The sequence below is a fragment of the Heteronotia binoei genome, chromosome 11 (genome assembly GCF_032191835.1).
Source record: "Heteronotia binoei isolate CCM8104 ecotype False Entrance Well chromosome 11, APGP_CSIRO_Hbin_v1, whole genome shotgun sequence".
NCBI lineage: Eukaryota > Metazoa > Chordata > Lepidosauria > Squamata > Gekkonidae > Heteronotia > Heteronotia binoei.
Window position 1 is genome coordinate 78,232,015 of NC_083233.1, and position 20,367 is coordinate 78,252,381.

Genomic DNA, 20,367 nt, shown 5'->3' on the forward strand with positions numbered 1-20,367 from the left:
CTCACTATCCCCGGGCCAAAAGAAGCCCGTTTGAAAGCCACCAGAGAAAGGGCTTTCTCCGTTATGGCCCCCGTATGGTGGAATCAGCTGCCGGAAGAGGTGAGGGCCCTGTGGGACTTGGCGCAGTTCCGCAGGGCCTGTAAGACGACCCTCTTCCGGCTAGCCTATACTTAGCTAGGACGACAACTCGATGTAACTGGCCAGCCATCTGTTTACAGGAAATTGAAATATTCTGTTTTTAAGGTTTTAACTGTTTAAATATTTAATTGTTTTATACTTGAAATTGTTTAAATTTTATGTTTGATTAATTGTTGGAAGCCGCCCTGAGCCATTCGTGGGAAGGGCGGGATATAAATCTCGAATAAATAAATTAAAAAAAAATGCTTGCTATAGACAGGGCTACTGTCAGCAGATGTCCACCCTTGAGCCAATGAGGGCAGTGGCCTTTGAAAGGTGGGCTGCGTAAATACACCCACCTGCCTTTAAAATAGGGCTAATGCAAATGTCTTCTGATCTCTTTCTGAGAGGCTGAGCCTGACTGCCTCTGGCAGGCTCTTTGCTTTAACTGGGCGTTGACGATGTGTGCCACCAGCGTCATTGCTTCCCCTCATTTGCTCCTCTGGAAGCCTGTATGCAGCCGAACACCGATGCTAGCTAACTTGAGGTAGAGCTGCAACCCTGAAAAACTTGTTATACTCAGCAGGGAAGCAGGAGAGGGAGGGGGTGTGAAGAGTTGGCTTTGGGACTGTGAGATCCTAGCACCCCCTCTGGTGGCAGGTTCTGTTTAAACTCCCTGCTTGAGTTTACAATGGAATGCCTCCTGTTTATAGCTACAAGGAACAACACAGTCTAGGTGGTTCTCCAAGCCCCCAGTTCCCTATCAGCTGGCTTGGAGAAGGAATTTCTCTTTAAATCACTTCTCCAAGCCAGTTGGTGACTTGGATAATGCATTTTAAAGTTGCTTCTTCCTCCCCTTCATGTCTTGCGGCTCTCAAACCTCTGATGTTTATTCTCTGTTGCTCTTATATTAAGCAAATTTGGCCACCCCGATCTAGGCTCAGATGTCTGCAGTCAGAGACTCTAGACCAAAAGGTACCTGATTTCATTTACATCCTGCCCTGCGGTGGGGGGGGGGGGGGGAGTGCCTTATTATCTTGTTTTACTCTGTTTTTGTCCTCTCAGCAACTCTTGGGCTGCAAGTTTTCATGACATTAGGGAAGGGACGTTGGCTCAGTGGTAGAGTATCTGCTTGGTAAGCAGAAGGCCCCAGGCTCAATCCCCGGCATCTGCAACTAAAAAGGGTCCAGGCAAATAGGCGTGAAAAACCTCAGCTTGAGTCTGAGTAGACAGTATTGCCTTTGATGGACTGAGGGGGGGGTGGTCTGATTCAGTATAAGGCAACTTCATATGTTCAGGTGACAGTGGGGACTTGAGACCTTGATGCTAGTTTGACGCTCTAATCACTGTACCCTACTAGCTTGAGTAAATTCATGCTGGTGAACGCTGCGGCTAAAGCTGTTTCACCCCCGTGAGGAAGAAGTCAAGACGCTTCCATCCATCCCTAGGCAGCAGTCATGCCTGAATAAAAATCCAACAACAGTGCTCTTGAATTTTTTTTTTGTACAATCATTTATACAAATTTAACAGAGGTAAAACTGTCAGGAAGGCTGGTCTATTGGGCGGCGGGGGGGGGGGGAACACCACTTAACAACAATGGCACTTATGGAGGCTGAATTTTTACAACCAAGGATTACCCATCTTAAATGGGGGGGGAGGGGAGAGAATTGATGTTGTATTTTCAAACCAAAACTGCTTGCTTGTGGTATATATGCACATAACATACCCTCTAAGTACCCCCACGCTGACCTCAAAAACCTTCCCCTGTGCAAAAGCTCTAGTTGGAAGTCCCAAAACTGAAAGGTGAATTTCATACAAATACAACTTGGCAATGCATTCTTTCCTTAGACTGGGCATTTACACTGCCTTTCCCCAACAACATGCTTTTTCGGGGTGGGGTGGGGGTGTTCCCAGCTTGTACAAAGCAGGATATAAAAATTCCAATAAAACATGCCTTTTGCATTTAAAGATTGCCTGCTTCATAAACTAGGCCAGCAACAGACAACAGGCCATTTATCTATGAAGTTCAGACTAAATTCTCTCCCACCGTAAAACTTGGCAGTTTGAAACCAAAGAGAAACACTTTCATCAATGCAGTCAAAAACTTTGCATAAATAATTTTTTAAACAAATTTGTACAAAAATAGTTCTGCATAATGTAGGATGTAACAAAAAGTGTTCAAAAGGCAAAAAATGCAGGATATGGCCCACATTACTGACACCAAAATCAACATTGCTTCTGAGATCTGCCACAACATTTTTTAAAAAAAAAAAAACTGTACACATTCCCAGGCTGCGATGGTCCTTCAACAGGGGTGAGACCACCCCCTGCCTTGACCCAGGCATGAACAATCCTTAGCACTTATCATTGGGAATTAAAACAACCTGGGTAGAAAGCATTAGATAATCCTCAAGAGACTGAAACGGTAGCTGCAGGTGGCTTGAATCCTACAGGTTCCTGTCGAGTTGTGCACCTTTTGACATGTGGGCTCTCTGGCTGGGCATCTTCTGACCAAAAAATAAAATTCCCTCTTTGTCCTCTTGGAGTCCTTTTTCTCTCTCAACTATTTACAAATGTGCCCTGGGGGGGGGAATACTAACTCAGTTTCTGCAGCAGTTTCTCTTCCACTTGGTTAAACTGAACGCTGACCGACATTTCAGCGATGAACTGCTCGCAGCCTTCCTTGGAGACTTGCTTGCAGTACCTCAGGTCAATCCGGCAGATGCTCCCGCAGCGCTTGAAATAGGAGAGGCACTGGCCGGTCACCTGATTGCAGTCTGTGGGAGAACAAGGCAAGGTTAGCTCACAGCAGCAGGAGCCTGAGGGTTGTCACAAGAACTCCAAAGTGCTTTACCTCTAAGACATCAATCGGGTGTTACGTGTTTCTCCTTCCTCCATTTTCCTCATGTAAACCACCTGAGGCTGGGGTTCCCCAACATGGGGCCTGTAGGTGGGTATCACGGCACAGGCTGACACCTATCCTAGTTCCTACCATTTTTTAAAAGAAAGCAGGTTTTGCTCAGCCAGGCAGGAGAGTTGATTTAAAGGGCTGTTTTGACAGCAGCTGCCACCACAGCACAAGGATCTTCAGTATGTGACTGAAAAGGAAGCTGCTGCAGCTGTTTTTGTGGCTGTGCCCATCGCACTGCGTGGGAACTCCAAAGGTGCCCTCAGGCTCAAAAAGGCTGGGGATCCCTGCATTAGGACACCAACGTGACTAGCTCAGGGTCTCCTAGTCAGCTTCACAGCTGTGGGGGGATTTGAACTGCAGTCTTCCAGGTTCTAGTCTAACCATTGCACTATGTTGGCTCCTGAAAGTATGTCCCCCCCCCACACACACCCACGGAGGTGGTTTTCACTGCTTCTGGGGATACTACACATTGGGTGGGCAACTTCTAACTAACACCCCCGCAAAGGGCTAGCAGAGAAGGCCTTGTCTTGAACTGGGTGAAGGCGGCACTCCTTCTGGGGCAGCTAATTCTGAACTCCTGCTACCAAAAGGCTAAGGGATAAAGGTGCCTTGGCTATGTGGAAGCCCAGCTTAGGAGGAAAGCAGGTCCAGGCGATGCAAGTCCCTTTCCTCCCGCTTTCCCCCTGCCTGCCGTTTTTGTGCTGATGCAGGACCAACTGCTTTACCACCGAATAAACCTTTCTGGAAGAGAAGGCCTGTGTTGCACTTCAGATGTTTTAACTGCCGGTGGTTTCAGCAAAGGCCCTGGTCTTCCATGCGGTGTCTCCGCTAGCCAGTCCTACCTTGCAAGACGACTTCCGTGATGGAATCCCGCGTGGTGGTGCCCACAGCGGTCAGCAGGTTGACGGACTGGTCTGTCATGTGGTTGCAGTAGCTGAGGTCCAGCCTGGCCAGCAGTGGCATGTGCCGGATGATGAGGCGCAGGGAGGCATCTGTGATGTCCAAGCCGGACAGACGCAGCTCCACAATGTTGCGCAGTTTGCTCCGGTTGTCAATTTGGCCTGTGCCCCCAATGGCAGAGGGGGGAGAACAAGAAGACGACTGCAGATTTATACCCTGCCCTTCTCTCTGAATCAGAGACCATCTCCTTTATCGTCTCCCCCCACGACAGACACCCTGGGAGGTGGGTGGGGCTGAGAGGGCTCTCCCCGCAGCCGCCCTTTCAAGGCCAGAGTCTCAGAGCAGCTCACACTCCCCTTTATCTTCTCCCCCCACAACAGACACCCTGGGAGGTGGGTGGGGCTGAGAGGGCTCTCCCAGCAGCTGCCCTTTCAAGGACAACTCCTGTGATAGCTATGGCTAACCCAAGGCCATTCCAGCAGCTGCCAGTGGAGGAGAGAGAAAGGGCTGTCATTCTTTCAGCACCCAGACCTCTGGCATTCCTAGCTGAATTATCCAGACTCTTAAAGGCTTCACTGAGGTTGCTTGCTGAGGGTGCTGTACACCGCATGCTGCACAGATAGCGCAGCCCTATACCACCCAATATCATCTGGAATACCCCCTCCCATACATCTCCCTGCCTGTAGAAAGCAAAGCCATCCAGGCGTCTGTGGGGTGGAGGAGGTATGGACGTGGAAGTGACTTTCTAACAAGCAACTCCCCTCCATTGAGAGGAACCTTGCTGAAAGCCAGCCAGCCCTCCTGCAACTTCTAAATTTTTGCCTCTGGGCAGACCCTAAGACAGACAGCTTTGCAAGAGAGATCATAGAGGCCACAGCGGTCAGGGCCCTGCGGGACTCGCTATAGTTCCGCGGGGCCTGCACGACGGAGCTTTTCCGCCAGGCTTTGAGCTGAGCACCCGGAAGCTTGATGGATCGGCCCCTCCTGCCATTATTAGCCCAGAGCTCTTCTATTGCTCACGAGCGATGGGAACTGAACTGAATTAGAGCTTGAACGTCGACGAGCGGATTTAAGACGTTATCGCCATCTCGTTCTGTATCGCTATCTACATGGTTTTATATTGAAGAATTTGATATCGTTTGCACTGGTATGTTGTATTTTATTTTTGAGAAATCCCATGAATAAAATAAAAATAGACAGCTGAAAGGCACGTGCCTCCTGGGGAGGCAAAACGGAGGCCACGCCCCCTGCCTTTTCTTCCACTCCAAGGGGAAAAAACATTGCTTTACAAGATATCACGAGAAAAGCAGCCTACAAGGAAGCCGGGGATTCAAAGGCACCTCCGTTCAGGCACTCAACGGCACCTGTCTGAAACGCAAAACGGCCTGGAGGGCAGGACATGGTTTTAATTCCCCAAACGCGGAGGGCTCTTCCCCAGTGCAGCCAAGATGAGCCTTTACCTGGCCTGTTGTCAGTTGGTGGCGACAAAAGATCTCTCATTTGTGCATCTTTTAAGCCTTCTACCCACTGGACATCCAGAGTTCGGAGGAGGGGACAACTGGAACTGCAAAGAGCAGACACCGCGATCCACGAGCACCCTGCCAGCACCAGATCCCGCAGACCTGCGTGGGCAAGGAGGCAAAACAGTGGGCAACGGGGGGCCAGCTGGGTTTAGGACAGCTCCTGCGTTTCCCTTTTAAAAGCAAATCTAAGCGACAGGGAAAGTTACAAACCTCTCGGAAGCCTTGCTCAAGATTGCCAGAGACTGGAAAGGTTCTGACACCGGTTTGCTTACCCAAGGAGAGCACACACACACACACTGCAAATGAATCCAGTTCCAAGATGGGCAGTCATGGTGGTTAGCTAGCCGGCCTTTTAGGCAAGCTTGCCATGAACAGTATTCCCTCTAAGCTGAGTTTGTGTGAGCTAGCTCAGTTTTTTAGCTGCCAGCTCACACATTTTTGCCTTAGCTCAGGAAAAATGGCCCCAGTGCAAATTAATTTATGCAGTAATGCCAGTAGTTCATGAAGTAGAATTTTTGCTCATAAGACTCCACAGCTTAGAGCAGGGGTGTCAAACATGTGCCCTGGGGGCTGAATCAGGCCCCTGGAAGGCTCCAATCAAGTTCCCAAGCAACGCTGTCATCTGCTTCCTTCTCTCTATCTTTTGCTTCCTTCTGTATAACAACTAGTTTTGCAAGGCTTGCTCAATTGCACAGGAGTTACAGAGCAAAATCTATTTTCTCCAGTGGCTGAGGATCCTCCCTGGGGAGGAAGGCAGAGCTTATTTTTCTGGGCTCTCTCAATCGCACAGCAGAGCTACTGAGCTAAGCCTCTCTCCCTTCTATTGGCTGAGGCTCCTCGTCCCCTGGAGAAGGAAGGAAAAATCCACAACTTCCTTTGCCCAGTTCCCTGGGTCCCATGGGAGCAATACAAAGAAAGCACCTTTAAGACCGAGTGCTAACGTTTTAATTGACTTCTAAGGTTTTTAAAAAGTTTTAATTGTGTTTGTGTCTTTTATCGAGTTTATATCTCTGCTACCTAATTTTAAATAGGGTCACACATGGCCTGGCCCGGCCCAACACAACACGGCTCAGCCCAACATGATCTCATTTATGTCAGATCCAGCCCTCATGAGTTCAACACCCCCCCTGGGGTGGAGGGGAGGATTGGCCATGATACCTGAGAGCGCTACTCTGGTGTGCCTGGCAGAAGGCCCCCCCACCACTAGCCTGCTGGTGAAAAATCCCTGTACCCCAAACAGCACCTGTGACCTCAGCTGAGGAAAGGCAAGAACCCAGGTACGTTACCTTCCATGACTTGGAAAGCCGAACACCAGGCTCTCCTTAGATCATTGTTACTGAAGGCCCCGCTCTGCCACGAGCTGTGGGCCACACCTGATCCCCTCCGACCAGCCCTGCCTCCAAGTTCTTCCTGGAACTGACCCTTCCCCTGGTCTGCCCAACCTACACTCGGCAAGAGTTTCCTTTCCATGCGCATACCTGGGAGCCTGTTGATGAGCCAGCTCAGCTGCTTTTTGGATATGTTTGTCCAGCTCAGATCAAGTTTGACCGGCTGCCTCCTAATAATACCGCTGAGCATAAGGGGGGTGATGGATTTACAATGGTTGAGATCTATTTTGGTCCACAGTCTCTTATCGCAGCACCTGCGGAGAGAAGGCAGAAGCATCATGGGGACGGCGAGACCTACGAGTTGGCTTCAAGAATCTCCAAGCTGCCGGGCGACTAGAAAAGGGAGGAAGCAGCCTCTTGTTTCGCATTCAGAAGGAAGTCGGTGCCGAATGAGCATCCTCTGTTCTTTAGCTGCGCTACGTATTTTAAACTGTATGAGCTGTTGAAATGTTTTAATGATTTTATTGTACTTTGATTTTAACACTCTGTTATTTTAACTGTTGTTAGCCGCCCTGAGTCTGGTAGGGGAAGGCGGGATATAAATGCCATAAAATAAATAAATAAAATAAAAAGTTTGCAAGAGCCCCTAGAGTGGCTTTGTCCTTGTCACAGGAAAAGAGCATGAAGTGAGTAGCCTGGGGCTTTGCAAGAGAAACAGAAGGAGGTTTTATCGCAGAGCAAAGTGTTTAACTCGGGGAATTTATGCAAAGTTCCTTACAAGACCCAACCAGGCACCCTCTTAATACTGAAAACACAGTTCACTGTATTTTACAGGTGACATTTCCAGGGTTATGCATGTCCCACTGAAACAACGGTTCACTTGCCACCTCTCACAGACATATCTCTAGTGCAGGGGTGTCAAACCTGTAGCCTGGGGGCCAAATCAGGCCCCCGGAGGGCTTCTATCAGCCCCCCCTCAGCAACTGGCTGTCATCTGCTTCCTTCTCCCTCTTGCTTCCTTCCACAGCACAGCTTGCTTTGCCAGGCTTGCTCAATCTCTCAGGAGTTACAGAGCAAAACCTATATTTTCTCCATTGGCTGAGGCTCCTCCCTTAGGGAGGAGGCAGTGCTTGCTTTATCAGGCTCTCTCAATTGCACAGCAGAGATACTGAACCAAGCCTCTCTTCTTACTGGCTCCTCCCCATCCTGGTCCTCTGGGGAAGGAAGGAAAGAGCCAGAACTTCCTTTGCCCAGTTCACCTTTAAGACCAATGAATGCTAGAGATTTAAGTTTTTAAAATCTTTGTGTCTGTCTGTGTCCTTCATAAAGTTTATATCTCTTGATTAAAAGGAAGTCCTCTGTGCAAGCACCAGGCGTTTCCGACTCTAGGGTGACGTCGCATCACAACCCTTTCACGGCAGACTTTTTTAACGGGGTGGTTTGCCATTGCCTTCCCCAGTCATCTACACTCCTCCCCCACCCCCAGAGCAAGCTGGGGACTCATTTGACCAACCTCGGAAGGATGGAAGGCTGAATCAACCTGGAGCCGGCTACCTGAACCAGCTTCCACCGGGATCGAACTCATGTCGTGAGCAGAGGACTCCGACTGCAGTACCGCAGCTTTATCACTCTGCGCCACGGGGCTCTCATTATCTCATCTTAAACACGTACACACATGGCCCAGCCCGACAAAGTCTCATCTATGTCAGATCCGTCCCGCATAACAAATAAGCTCCAACTCCCCTGCTCCAGGGCTTCAGTCCCTTGCGGTGTCCCCCTCCCCTCCCCTCCCACACGGGCTTCTTACCATCGGTTCCAAGTCCTGCAAACCCTCATGCAGACGCAGAGTTCGCTGCGGCTGAGGTAGCTGAAGACAGCCATCCAGACTTCCCGCTGCATCACGTGGGCGGCCCCGTCATCCAGGGGAAGCGAGTCTGGAGGGGGGCTGATGGGGGGCGGCCGGATGACGTGGCGCTCCATCTGCATGCACTTGGGTGGCGACAGGGAAGGGGGAGGCCGCGCGATCACCCGGGGAGTGCTGCTGCGCAGGCTGGGCAGGAGCTGGTGCCGGGGTGTCCCGTTCAAGCCCTTGCCGAAGCGGTGGGGCCGCTCGGGGCAGAGCCGCTTGGGCTCCTCGTTCTCGCTCTCCGGCTCCGACTTAATGGGCTGGTGGTTCTCATTGGCGAGGCTGTTCTCGGTCTTTTGGATCTCCTGGTTGAGTTCTTTGCTGAGCTCTTTGCTGAGCTCCTTGTTCGAGACGCGTTTTTTCCGCCGGATCCTGAACTTCTTCTTGTCGCTGCGAGACTCCGCCCCCTCCGAGCTGGGTCCGGCCATGGGGGAGCTCGAGCGGGACTGGTCGCTCTCCTTGCTCTTTGGGGGCTCCTCCAGGAGGCCCTCCTCCGGCTCTTGCTTGAAACACCGCAGAGGCTTCACCGGGGCCGTTCGGTCGTCTGTCGCCTTCCAAGACCGCCTCTGGAAAGGAAAACGTTTTGAGGCTCAGTGCAACAAGTCAAGGAAAGGGAAGAGTGTGGTGAGACACGACACCGAGGGACTAACAACACTGGCTTAGTCATCCTACCTTCCCCATAGAGAACCATGGGAGTGCTTAGTTCACTGAAGAGAACAGAAACCCCTAACAGAAGACTACAACTCCCAGGGTTCCTTGGGGGGGGGGATGACTTAACTATTAAAGTGGTATACAATCATTGTATATATTTGTACTTGGCTCAAAAGTGCCAGTTCACACAACACACAATGAAGGCTAAAGAGCCTGTTCCATGGGAAGGGTGGGCTAAAAATAGAACAAAACAAACAAATAAATAAATGCAAGATGAGCAATGGAGACCAAGCTGCATCCCAGGGTTTCTGAACCACCCGTGCACTCACATTTTACTGTGTGGTTGGGAGACTTTCATAGCAAAGTGTGTTTGTTTTTTATTGTAACTAAAATTCCGACCGTACAACTTCTGCGTAGACCAGGGGTGTCAAACATGTGGCCCGAGGGCCAAACCAGGCCCCCGGAGGGCTCCTCCCAGGCCCCTGAGCACCTGGCTGTCATCTGCTTTTTTCTCCCTCGCTTCCTTCTGCATCACAGCTTGCTTTGCAAGGCTTGCTCAATCACACAGGAGCTACAGAGCAAAGCCTCTGTTTTCTCCATTGACTGAGGCTTCTCCCTGGGGCAGGGGAAAGAGGGGGAGGCAGAGCTTGCTTTGCCAGGCTTTCTCAGTCAGAGAAAGAGCTACTGAGCCAAGCCTCTCTTCCAGGCCTTGGATTCAGCGGGAGCTCACAGGAGCATAGCTCCTGAACCTGAGAGTTCCACCTCCTCCTTCCCAACTTGCCCATTGAATAGTAGGTGCAGCTGCATAACAATCCCTGGATGAGGTCCACCACCTATTTTTCTACAAAACGCCCCTGCTCTCTTCCTTCTATTGGCTGAAGCTCCTCCCCATCCTGGTCCCCTGGGGAAGGCAGGAAAGAGCCAGAGCTTCCTTTGCCCAGTTCCCTGGATCCCATGGGAAAGATACAAAGAAAGCACCTTTAAGACCAACCAGTGCTGTTTTACGCATTTTTTTTTAAAAAAAAATCTTTTAATTGTGTTTGCGTCCTTTATAAAGTTTATATTTCTGCTACTTAATCTTAAATTGGTATACACATGGCCTGGCTCCACACAGCCCAGCCTGACAAGGCCTCATTTATGTTCGATGTGGCCCTGGTAACGAATGAGTTTGACACCCCTGGATAGAGAGCCCCTGCTCAGGCTTTTCTGGATCCAGCATTCAGTTCTCAGCGTCAGCCAATTGCTTGTGGGGGGGTCGCAAGCAGGGCACGAGGACAACAGCTCTTCCCTGCTATCTCCAGCAGCTGCTACGCAGAGGTAGCCTGCATCTCAGCCTGGAGGTTTCATTCGGCTCTCCCGGCCAATGAATTAACCCATCGAGACGGGCATCACTTCAGCGTGACGTCAACCGGGTCGAAACGCTGGTTTTCAGGCGAGTAGACAGAACCGTAGAAGACGCACCAGCTGTGATTCCCCTCCCCGTCCCGTTTATTCAGGCGCATGCCATGCCCCATCCTGATGATTACAGCACAAATAACTGGGGTGGGGGCGGGGGGGGGGCAGAGAGAGAAATCCACGCAAGTCACAGTGCCAATGAAGTACCTTTTTCCTAAACAGCTTCTCTTCTTTGCCTAGTTTTAGCTGTTGTCAGAGAAGAAAGGAAAAATAGAAAGGTTTATTGTACAGATGTGCTTTTAACACCGCCATCCCCACAGCTGCTGCTAAGAGTCCCCAACAGCATTTGCAGGTCGTTAGGGCCGTAGTCCTCCACATGCTCTTAAGGGGTTTAAAGGCCACAAGAAGGAGACTGAACCAGGATTAAAATATGAACCGTTCCTTTCCTCCTGCCTCTCATTAAAAGGACTGCAGGTCACAAGAGTTGGGAAAGCCCCTGCTCTGCCTAAGGCCCCAGAGCAGACAAAAAGAAGCTAGAGAGGCCAGCAGAGTGATCCAGCGGAAAGCAGCTTCGTTATGCTCAAAGAGGAAACAGCTAGTTTGTAGAAAGCAAAGGCGGTTATAAGAGCTCTGGAGCGTCTTCTAGCAGTTACGGTATAAAAAACAGGAAGCCCACGTCCTTTGTCGTGCCAGGCCTCTAGTTTCTGAGGATGGACGCAGCAGCAAAAGAGGAGTCTGGCAGAGCCTGCTGCTTTGCCCTGCAGGGTGTGAAAAGCCCTGTGTTCAAATCCAGCCTCAGCCCTTCTTTCTCTGCCTCGGCTGCCTGTCTGCAACGCAAGGATAACGGGCAGCTCGCAGGGTTCCTATAAGGACCGCAACGAGAAACTACCGCCACTATCTCTGCAAAGCCCTGTGGGTGCTCGGAACGATAAGTGCCAGACAAAGCTGCGAGGGGGTTTCGCTCCCCCTCAAATCGTCTGCCGTAGCGTGGGCTCAGTGTCTTATCGGAACAAGTGATAAACCATACCCGGCACAAGGACAGTCTTTGTACGCAGGTGAAGAGAGAACTGCCACTCTTGCCCAGTTTACTGGGTGTTTCTTTCACCCTTCCTTCCTGGGAGCCACTTTGCCCTCACAACCATCCCGTACGGTAGCCTAGGCTGACAGATAGCAATTGCCCCTCATGGCTTCGGTGGTGATTTGACCCCCCAGGCCTAACGCCCTCTGTGGCCTGCTACTGGCAGCCACATGCAGACAGCCTTTCCAGAGGCCCGTTGCCAAGACGCCACTTGCCATTTGCTCGGGGGAATAGGGGGAGGCACTCTGACCTTACCCGTTTCCTCATGGTGGGCTCCTGAGGCTTCTCGAACTTCCTTTTCCGCCGCAGGTGGACGTCTTCCGACTTCCGCCTCAGCAAGGGGTCCAGGGGGGGCTTTTTGGGGTGCTCGTCCGACTTCTTCCGGGGGGGCTCCTCGCACTCCGCTTTGCGCTTGGCGGCATCGGGGACGACCTCTTTGTTCTCCCGGTTGATCTTCTGCTCTTTCAGCAGCGAGCCGGGGAGGTTGGACGCGTACTTGAACCCCGGTCCGCGCTTTTGCTTGTACGCCAAAGAGAGACAAAGCGCACACGCCAACTTTATATCTTATGCTTTCCCAGAGCAGCCTCTTAAGTGGCGACAGAAATTCAACCTATCAACAGTGTTCCCTCTAAGCTGAGCTAGCGTGGGCCCGCTCGCAGATTTTTAGCCTCCAGCTCACACATTTCTGCCTTAGCTCAGGAAGGATGACCCCAGAGCAAATATAACGTCTGAACTGGTTTGAATCGACTGTGAGCCGCCCTGAGTCCGCTTGCGGAGAGGGCGGGATAGAAATTGAAGGTATAAATAAATAAAATAAAATAATTTATGCAGCAGCTCACCACTTCAATGCCAGCAGCTCACAAAGGAGAATTTTTGCTCACAAGACTCTGCAGCTTAGAAGAAGATAAAGAAGATATTGGATTTATATTCCGCCCTCCACTCCGAAGAGTCTCAGAGCAGCTCACAATCTCCTTTACCTTCCTCCCCCACAACAGACACCTTGTGAGATGGGTGGGGCTGGAGAGGGCTCTCACAGCAGCTGCCCTTTCAAGGACAACCTCTGCCAGACCTATGGCTGACCCAAGGCCATTCCAGCAGGTGCAGGTGGAGGAGTGGGGAATCAAACCCGGTTCTCCCAGATAAGAGAGCTCTGGCTGACCCAAGGCCATTCCAGCAGGTGCAGGTGGAGGAGTGGGGAATCAAACCCAGTTCTCCCAGATAAGAGAGCTCTGGCTGACCCAAGGCCATTCCAGCAGCTGCAAGTGGAGGAGTGGGGAATCAAACCCGGTTCTCCCAGATAAGAGAGCTCCGGCTGACCCAAGGCCATTCCAGCAGCTGCAAGCGAAGGAGTGGGGAATCAAACCCAGTTCTCCCAGATAAGAGAGCTCTGGCTGACCCAAGGCCATTCCAGCAGGTGCAAGTGGAGGAGTGGGGAATCAAACCCGGTTCTCCCAGATAAGAGAGCTCTGGCTGACCCAAGGCCATTCCAGCAGGTGCAAGTGGAGGAGTGGGGAATCAAACCCGGTTCTCCCAGATAAGAGAGCTCTGGCTGACCCAAGGCCATTCCAGCAGGTGCAAGTGGAGGAGTGGGGAATCAACCCCAGTTCTCCCAGATAAGAGTCCGCACACTTCACCACTACACCAAACTGGCTTAGAGGGAACGTTGCCCACCAACTCAGAACCAGATCCACTACCCAAGAGCTCATTCGCACACTCTGTTTGGGTTACGGGGAAGTGTTAACTGTGCAAGTTTCCTCTGCTGAGTCCTCTTTAGCAAACTGCGCATTGGGAGAGGGGTGGGTGGGTGTGTTTCGTTAAGCCTAACAACTTCCTTCCTGCCTCATCATCACCCCCTTTCTGACTTAACCCGTCTGGAGAAGAGTTCTACAGAAGCGGAAAGCTGAATTGTGACTTCAGGGCTCCCCAACCATTTCGAGCCTATAGAATTCTGAAATGGCATGGTGGCTGCAGGCATGCAGTGGCTGTGCGGGAACTGCAGCCAACCATGGCTTTCCTTCGGTCACACCCGATAAAGATCCTGTGCTGGGGTGGCAGCTGCTGCCAAGGCAACGTTAAAAAAAAAAAATCTGCACAGCGAATCAAACCTTCAACGGCCAATCAGAAACCTTGCTGGGCAAAAGACCCACCTTGCCCCACCCACTTTCTAAAAACACCTGGCAGGCAATGCTCCCTCTAAACTGCAGAGTCTTGTGAGCAAAAATTCTACTTTGTGAGCTGCTGGTAATTAAAGTCGTGAGCCGCTGGCATTCAAGTTGTGAGCTACTGCATAAATGATTGTGCCCTGGGGTCCTCCTTCCTGAGCAAAGGCGAAAATGTGAGCTGCAGGCTAAAGATCTGTGAGCGAGCTCACGCTAACTCAGCTTCGAGGGAACACTGCTGGCAGGCCCAGAAAAACTGTCAGTGGAGAACCAGGTTGGGGATCCCTGCGCTACTTTGTACGGTTTTAATGGCTCTAATACAGCTGCTTGTGCTACTGTGGTTTTCATGTACTTTTCCCCCTGCAAGACTGATGCAGCTCTCTGCAATTTCTGTTTGCTCATGAAGTGGCCAGCTTGTGGTTCTGTTTACGTGCCCCTGTGACTGAAAAACCCACCAAGTTTCCTAAGTTACGAACACCCCAAATTATATAAAAAACGATGTGCCGAGTTTTGAAAAAAGAACCCCAAACTTTGCTCCCTCGCCCTCGTCACACATATTCCAGTGAAACTCACTTTCCCCGTTTTCCCGGCGTGGCTGCATTTAGGACACTCCCAGCAGTTTGGCAGCTCGTCGTTGACCACACCGTCCGACTCCCGCACCTGGTGGTGGAGAAGAAAAAGAAGAGATTCGCTTTGCAGCCCGTCCATCCTTCATTCGGAGTCTCAGAGCGGCTCGCCATCGCCTTCCCCTTCCTGTCCCCACGACAGACACCTACCTGTGAGGTGGGGGGGGGGGGCGCCTGAGAGAGCTCACAGAGAATCTGGGACTGACTTCAAGGTCACCCATCTGGCTGCACGTGGAAGAGTGGGGAATCAAACTCGGTTCTCCAGATTAGAGTCTTGTCGCTCTTAACCACTACAACCTGGTTGGATGCCAATTTTTCGAAGCTCCTGTAAGCTTCAGAAAGAAGCTAAGCGAGGGACAGTTTAAAGCAGGGCTGTGAAACATGCGGCCCGAGGACCGAATCAAGCCCCCGGAGGGCTCCTATCAGGCCCCCAAGCAACTGGCTGTCATCTACTTCCTTCTCCCTCTCTCTCGCTTCCTTCTGCATCACAGCTTGCTTTGCAAGGCTTGCTCAATCTCACAGGAGCTACAGAGCAAAGCCTCTGTTTTCTTCATTGGCTGAGGCTTCTCCCGGGGGGGGGGGAGAGGGGGAGGCAGAACTTGCTTTGCCAGGCTCTCTCAGTCGCACAGCAGAGCTACTGAGCCAAGCCTCTCTTCCATCTATCAGCTGAGGCGCCACCCCATTTTGATCCCCTGGGGAAGGAAGGAAAGAGCCAGAGGTTCCTTGGCCCAGTTCCTGGAGCCCAGGGGAGAAATACAAAGAAAGCACCCTAAAACCAATGAGTGCTAAAGTTTTAAGCTTTTGACAAGTTCTTTAAAAAATATATATTTACTTGTGTTTGTCGGTGTCCTTTATAACGTTTATATTTCTGCTACCTCATCTTAAATAGGTACACACATGGCCCGGCCCGACCCAACAAGGTCTCATTCATGTCAGATCCGGCCCTCGTAACAAATGAGTTCAACACCCCTGGATTAGAGACTGATAAGGCCAGAAAAGGCCAGTGCTGGGGCTGTGTGGGGTTGGTAAGGAGTTTCCCCATGAATGCCCTGATGGTGGCCCGACCAGCCCTCTCCCCCTTCTTCCCCTGTGCCCAACAGCCCTCACTCACGCACTCACCTTAAGGCATCCAGGGTGGATGATTTCATTGCAGATGGAGCACTCCATGAGCATGAGGTTGAACTTGCCCTCCTCCTCTTCCACAGTATCCTCCTTCCCAGCTTCTCCGCAGACCAAGCACACGGCCGTGTGCGGCAACACCGGCTGGATCAACGCACAAAAGCAGCAACAGGCCAAGAATGAGAAACCAGAGGATGGGGAGCAACAGACTGGCACAAAACTGCCTAAAAGGTGAAGGCAGTCCCCTACGCAAGCACCAGTCGTTTCCGACTCGGTGACGTTGCTTTCACAACGTTTTCACGGCAGACTTTTTACGGGGTGGTTTGCCATTGCCTTCCCCAGTCATCTACACTTTCCCCCCAGCAAGCTGGGGACTCGTTTTACTGACCTCAGAAGGATGGAAGGCGGAGTCAACCTCGGGCCGACTACCTGAATCCAGCTTCCGCTGGGATCGAACTCAGATCGTGAGCAGAGCTTAGGACTGCAGTATTGCAGCTTTAACGCTCTGCGCCGCGTGGCTCTTCAAAAGGAAAGGTCTCCTGTGCAAACACCAGTCGTTTCCGACTCTGGGGTGATGTTGCTTTCACGACGTTTTCACGGCAGACTTTTTATGGGGTGGTTTGCCACTGCCTTCCCCAGTCATCTACACTTCCCCCCCAGCAAGCTGGGTCCTCATTTTACCGACCTCGGAAGGATGGAAGGCTGAGTCAACCTCGGGCTGGCTACCTGAACCCAGCTTCCGCTGGGATCGAACTCAGGTCGTGAGCAGAGAGTTCAGACTGCAGTACTGAATGGCCAACAACGGGATACCCACTGGAGACCACCGTGTCTGAACCTTGACACTGGCGTGCACAGCAGGGTCTCTACCCCTGAGTCACTGCCAGTCTCAATTACGCTGCTTGAGACCACTGGTTAGCCTAGCCTCGTGTGGTCTGCCTAGCAGCCTCCCTTCCAGGGTCTTGAGCACAGAAAGGCTGCAACTTTTGGTCAGATCTAATCAGGCAGCCCCCCCCCAGTGGCGATCACTAAAACATCAACAACAATGCGAAAGTGCCCCAGTTCAGATGTTGCACGCTAACTCCATCTTGCTCACTGCCGGTTTCTAGCAGCAGCTCTCCAGGATGCCAAGCAGGAAAAGATCCTTCTGGATACGTAACGTAAGAACATCAGAAGAGCCCTGCTGGATCAGACCAGTGGTCCATCTAGTCCGCCCTCCTGTCTCCCGCAGTGGCTGATCAATTCCTCTGAATGGCCAACAACAGGGCAGAGAGGCTGAGGCCTTCTCCTGATGCTAAGAACATCAGAAGAGCCCTGCTGGATCAAACCTATAATGGTCCATCTAGTCCAGCATCCTGTCTCCTGCCATGGCCGATCTATTCCTCTGAATGGCCAACAGCAGCGCAGAGAGGCTGAAGCCTTCTCCTGATGCTAAGAACATCAGAAGAGCCCTGCTGGATCGGACCAGTGGTCCATCTAGTCCAGCATCCTGTCTCCTGCCATGGCCGATCTATTCCTCTGAATGGCCAACAGCAGCGCAGAGAGGCTGAAGCCTTCTCCTGATGCTAAGAACATCAGAAGAGCCCTGCTGGATCAGACCAGTGGTCCATCTAGTCCAGCATCCTGTCTCGCAGTGGCTGATCAATTCCTCTGAATGGCAAACAACAGCGCAGAGAGGCTGAGGCTTTCTCCTGATGCCAAGAACATCAGAAGAGCCCTGCTGGATCAGAACAATAATGGTCCATCTAGTCCAGCATCCTGTCTCACACAGCAGCCAACCAGTTCCTCTGGAGGGCCAACAACAGGGCAGAGAGGCCGAGGCCTTCTCCTGATGTTACGAACAGCAGAAGAGCCCTGCTGGATCAGACCAGCGGCCCATCTAGCCCGGCATCCTGTCTCACACAATATCCTCTGGAGGGCCAGCAACACGGCAGAGAGGCTGAGGCCTTCATAAGAACATCAGAAGAGCCCTGCTGGATCAGACCAGCGGCCCATCTACTCCGGCATCCTGTCTCACACGATATCCTCTGGAGGGCCAGCAACACGGCAGAGAGGCTGAGGCCTTCGTAAGAACATCAGAAGAGCCCTGCTGGATCAGACCAGTGGTCCAAACAGTCCAGCATCCTGTTTCCCGCAGTGGCCAACCAATTCCTCTGAATGGCCAACAACAGGGGATATCTGAGACCTTTTAACTGGAGACTGCCATGTTTGAACCTTGACGCTCTTGCATGCGCAGCAGGGTCTCTCCCCGCTGAGTCACTGCCAGCCTCAATCACGCTGCCGGAGACCATTTGTTAGCGTAGCCTAGTGTGGTCTGCCTGGCAGTCACCCTCCAGGGTCTTCAGCACAGAAAGGTGACACCCGTAGCCCAAGAGCCTTTCACCAGCATTGCCAGGCCAGGGCTTCAGTCTGCCCGCCATGCCTCTGTTCTGCACTCCCGTTTGTGATTTGCTTTCAATGATGCAGCTTTACTTCTTGCCAAAACCCCAAACAGCGGCCCTCCCCTTCCCCTGCTCCACTCCAATGATACACACACCAGCAACAAATCATCTAAAATGTTTGTTTTCAATCCTACTCAATACTAATGGCCAGGCCCTGAATTCAGCAGGAGCTCACAGAAGCACAGCTCCTGAACCTTTCTGAGGGTTGCCTCTTCTCCCTCCCTCCCTCCCTTGTCCATTGAATAGTAGGTGCAGCTACATAACAATCCCTGGATGAGCTTCACCACCTATTTTTCTACAAAATGACCGCTGCTAACAACCGTATTAAGTCGAGATCACTTGATTCACAGGACCTCGGTACTCCCTACAACAGGGGTGGCCTAACTGTGGCTTGGGAGCCACATGTGGCTTTTCCACACATATTCTGTGGTTCTCGAAGACCCCCCACCCCATCAGCTAGTTTGGAGAAGCCATGAAAAGTTAAAGTTGCTTTCTTTCCACCTCTTCCCCATCTATTTTCCTTCCTTCCTTCCAGCTCTCAAACATCTGACATTTATTCTCTGTGGCTCTTATGTTCAGCAAGTCTGGCCACCCCTGCTCTACAACGTATATGAAGCTGCCTTCTACTGAATCAGACCCTCGGTTCATCAAAGTCAGTATTGTCTACTCAGACTGGCAGCGGCTCTCCAGGGTCTCAAGCTGAGGTATTTGCCTGGACCTTTTTTAGTTGGAGATGCTGGGGAGTGAACCTGGGACCTTCTGCTTACCAAGCAGATGTTCTACCACTGAGCCACCGTCCTGTTTCATCTCCAGAAGATAAAATGGAGCTGAACAGGCCAGCGGGCTGACTTGGGAGGGCAGCCCAGCTTCACAGACTTCCTCATGTGAGAGGGACCATGGGAGACATCTGTTCCAGGGACACCGCCCAACTGGGGGAAAGGGTATATCGTCTTCAGAGGGCCATTAAGGATTTCTCCCAGCCAGAGCGGCCTGCCTTTCCAACTCCGCTTAAGACCTCCCCCCCTTTCCCAAAGAGACCGAAGCCCTCTGACTGCCAGCTTAATTAAAGGACTGCCCTGGCGTTAAGGAGAGACAAAAGCAACCAGAAGGGCTGGCTGCAATCTGGTTGGGGTCTTGGCCTCGTGACAGTAAGGAGGGGGGGGGGGTAAAGAGAAGAGAGAGAAAAACAAAGGACCCCGGGAAGGAAGGGGGCTGTTGCTGGAAAAGCAATTAAAAGAAAGAGATTGTAAATCACTTCTTTTCTGTTAGCCGATTCCAGAGCTTCAAAAGGGCTGACTTTTATGGCAAAGCATCTGCTCTCAGAGGTTAATTCACATCAGTAAGAGCCTGCATGAGGGAACTGAACATACACTGAAGTGCACAGCTAGGAAGACTAAAAAGGGCTTCTTCTTTCTTAAACAACTGCCAACACCATTTCTGGACGTTACTGGTTACGTTGGCATACGAGCCACCAGCATATTTCCCCCCTTGTGGAAGAGCACCTCCTAGTTACAACTGGTCTACACTAGGATGGACTAAGTGCTTAGAAATCAGCTCTTGCTCAAAGCACTCGGGTGCAATTTATCCTTGCGAACAAAGCTTTCTGACTTCCCGGTCCATATTCCGTGCACCAAGACAACATCCCACCAGTCAGCACTGTCATATGAATGCAAAACTGCCCAGCTGGATCAAACCAATGATCCAGGATTCCATTTTCCATAGCGACAAGCAGAGGCCTCTGGGTACTCAAAATCAGGATGGGAAGGGAAAAGCCATCCCAAGGTCTTCAGCCTCAGCAGCTGGTTTTCAGAGATACTGCTCTTAAATGCAGAAGTTCTAGTTTTAGGAATCACGAACTTCTCTCCGAATTTATCTTCTCTCTTTTTTGAAAAGCTAGCGGCCTTGAAACTAAACGGCCAACAAATCTTTTTAAAAGCATGCAGCATAATGTCGTTTACAAAATACACCTCAGTTCCCTCTCTCTCTCTAATGAATTAGCCCTGGGCAGCGTTCCATGGTATGGGGCATGCAAAGTCTGCCCAGAGAGCCGTAATGCAAACGCTGGCCTTCTTCAGATATCTCTGCCTTGGAATCCCAAGAGTATAATAGAAGAAACATCAGGGTGAAACTATACTGTCAAAACATTTATTACAAGAAGAAAACTGGGCGATAGGAAAAACCTTATGGCCTCTACTACTTCTAAGCAGACGCTACTT

At 51.3% G+C, this 20,367-nt stretch overlaps 1 protein-coding gene across 5 annotated transcripts in view; it reads right to left on the reverse strand.

The window, feature by feature from the left end:
- Window positions 1-1,600: 1,600 nt before the first annotated feature.
- Window positions 1,601-20,367, reverse strand: part of KDM2B (lysine demethylase 2B) — a 147,783-nt gene continuing 129,016 nt past the window's right edge. For 3 of the 5 annotated variants that reach the window (XM_060250136.1, XM_060250140.1, XM_060250141.1), the window contains 9 exons: window positions 15,714-15,857; window positions 14,541-14,628; window positions 12,065-12,336; window positions 10,939-10,977; window positions 8,587-9,251; window positions 6,930-7,093; window positions 5,389-5,550; window positions 3,871-4,089; window positions 1,601-2,894 (listed from right to left, as the gene is read on the reverse strand). In XM_060250136.1, the coding sequence (XP_060106119.1) occupies window positions 2,713-2,894; window positions 3,871-4,089; window positions 5,389-5,550; window positions 6,930-7,093; window positions 8,587-9,251; window positions 10,939-10,977; window positions 12,065-12,336; window positions 14,541-14,628; window positions 15,714-15,857 (1,935 nt within the window). In that variant the 3' untranslated portion in view covers window positions 1,601-2,712. The remainder of the gene's footprint in view (window positions 2,895-3,870; window positions 4,090-5,388; window positions 5,551-6,929; window positions 7,094-8,586; window positions 9,252-10,938; window positions 10,978-12,064; window positions 12,337-14,540; window positions 14,629-15,713; window positions 15,858-20,367) is intronic. The other 2 variants (XM_060250138.1, XM_060250139.1) reach the window with 2 other exon arrangements.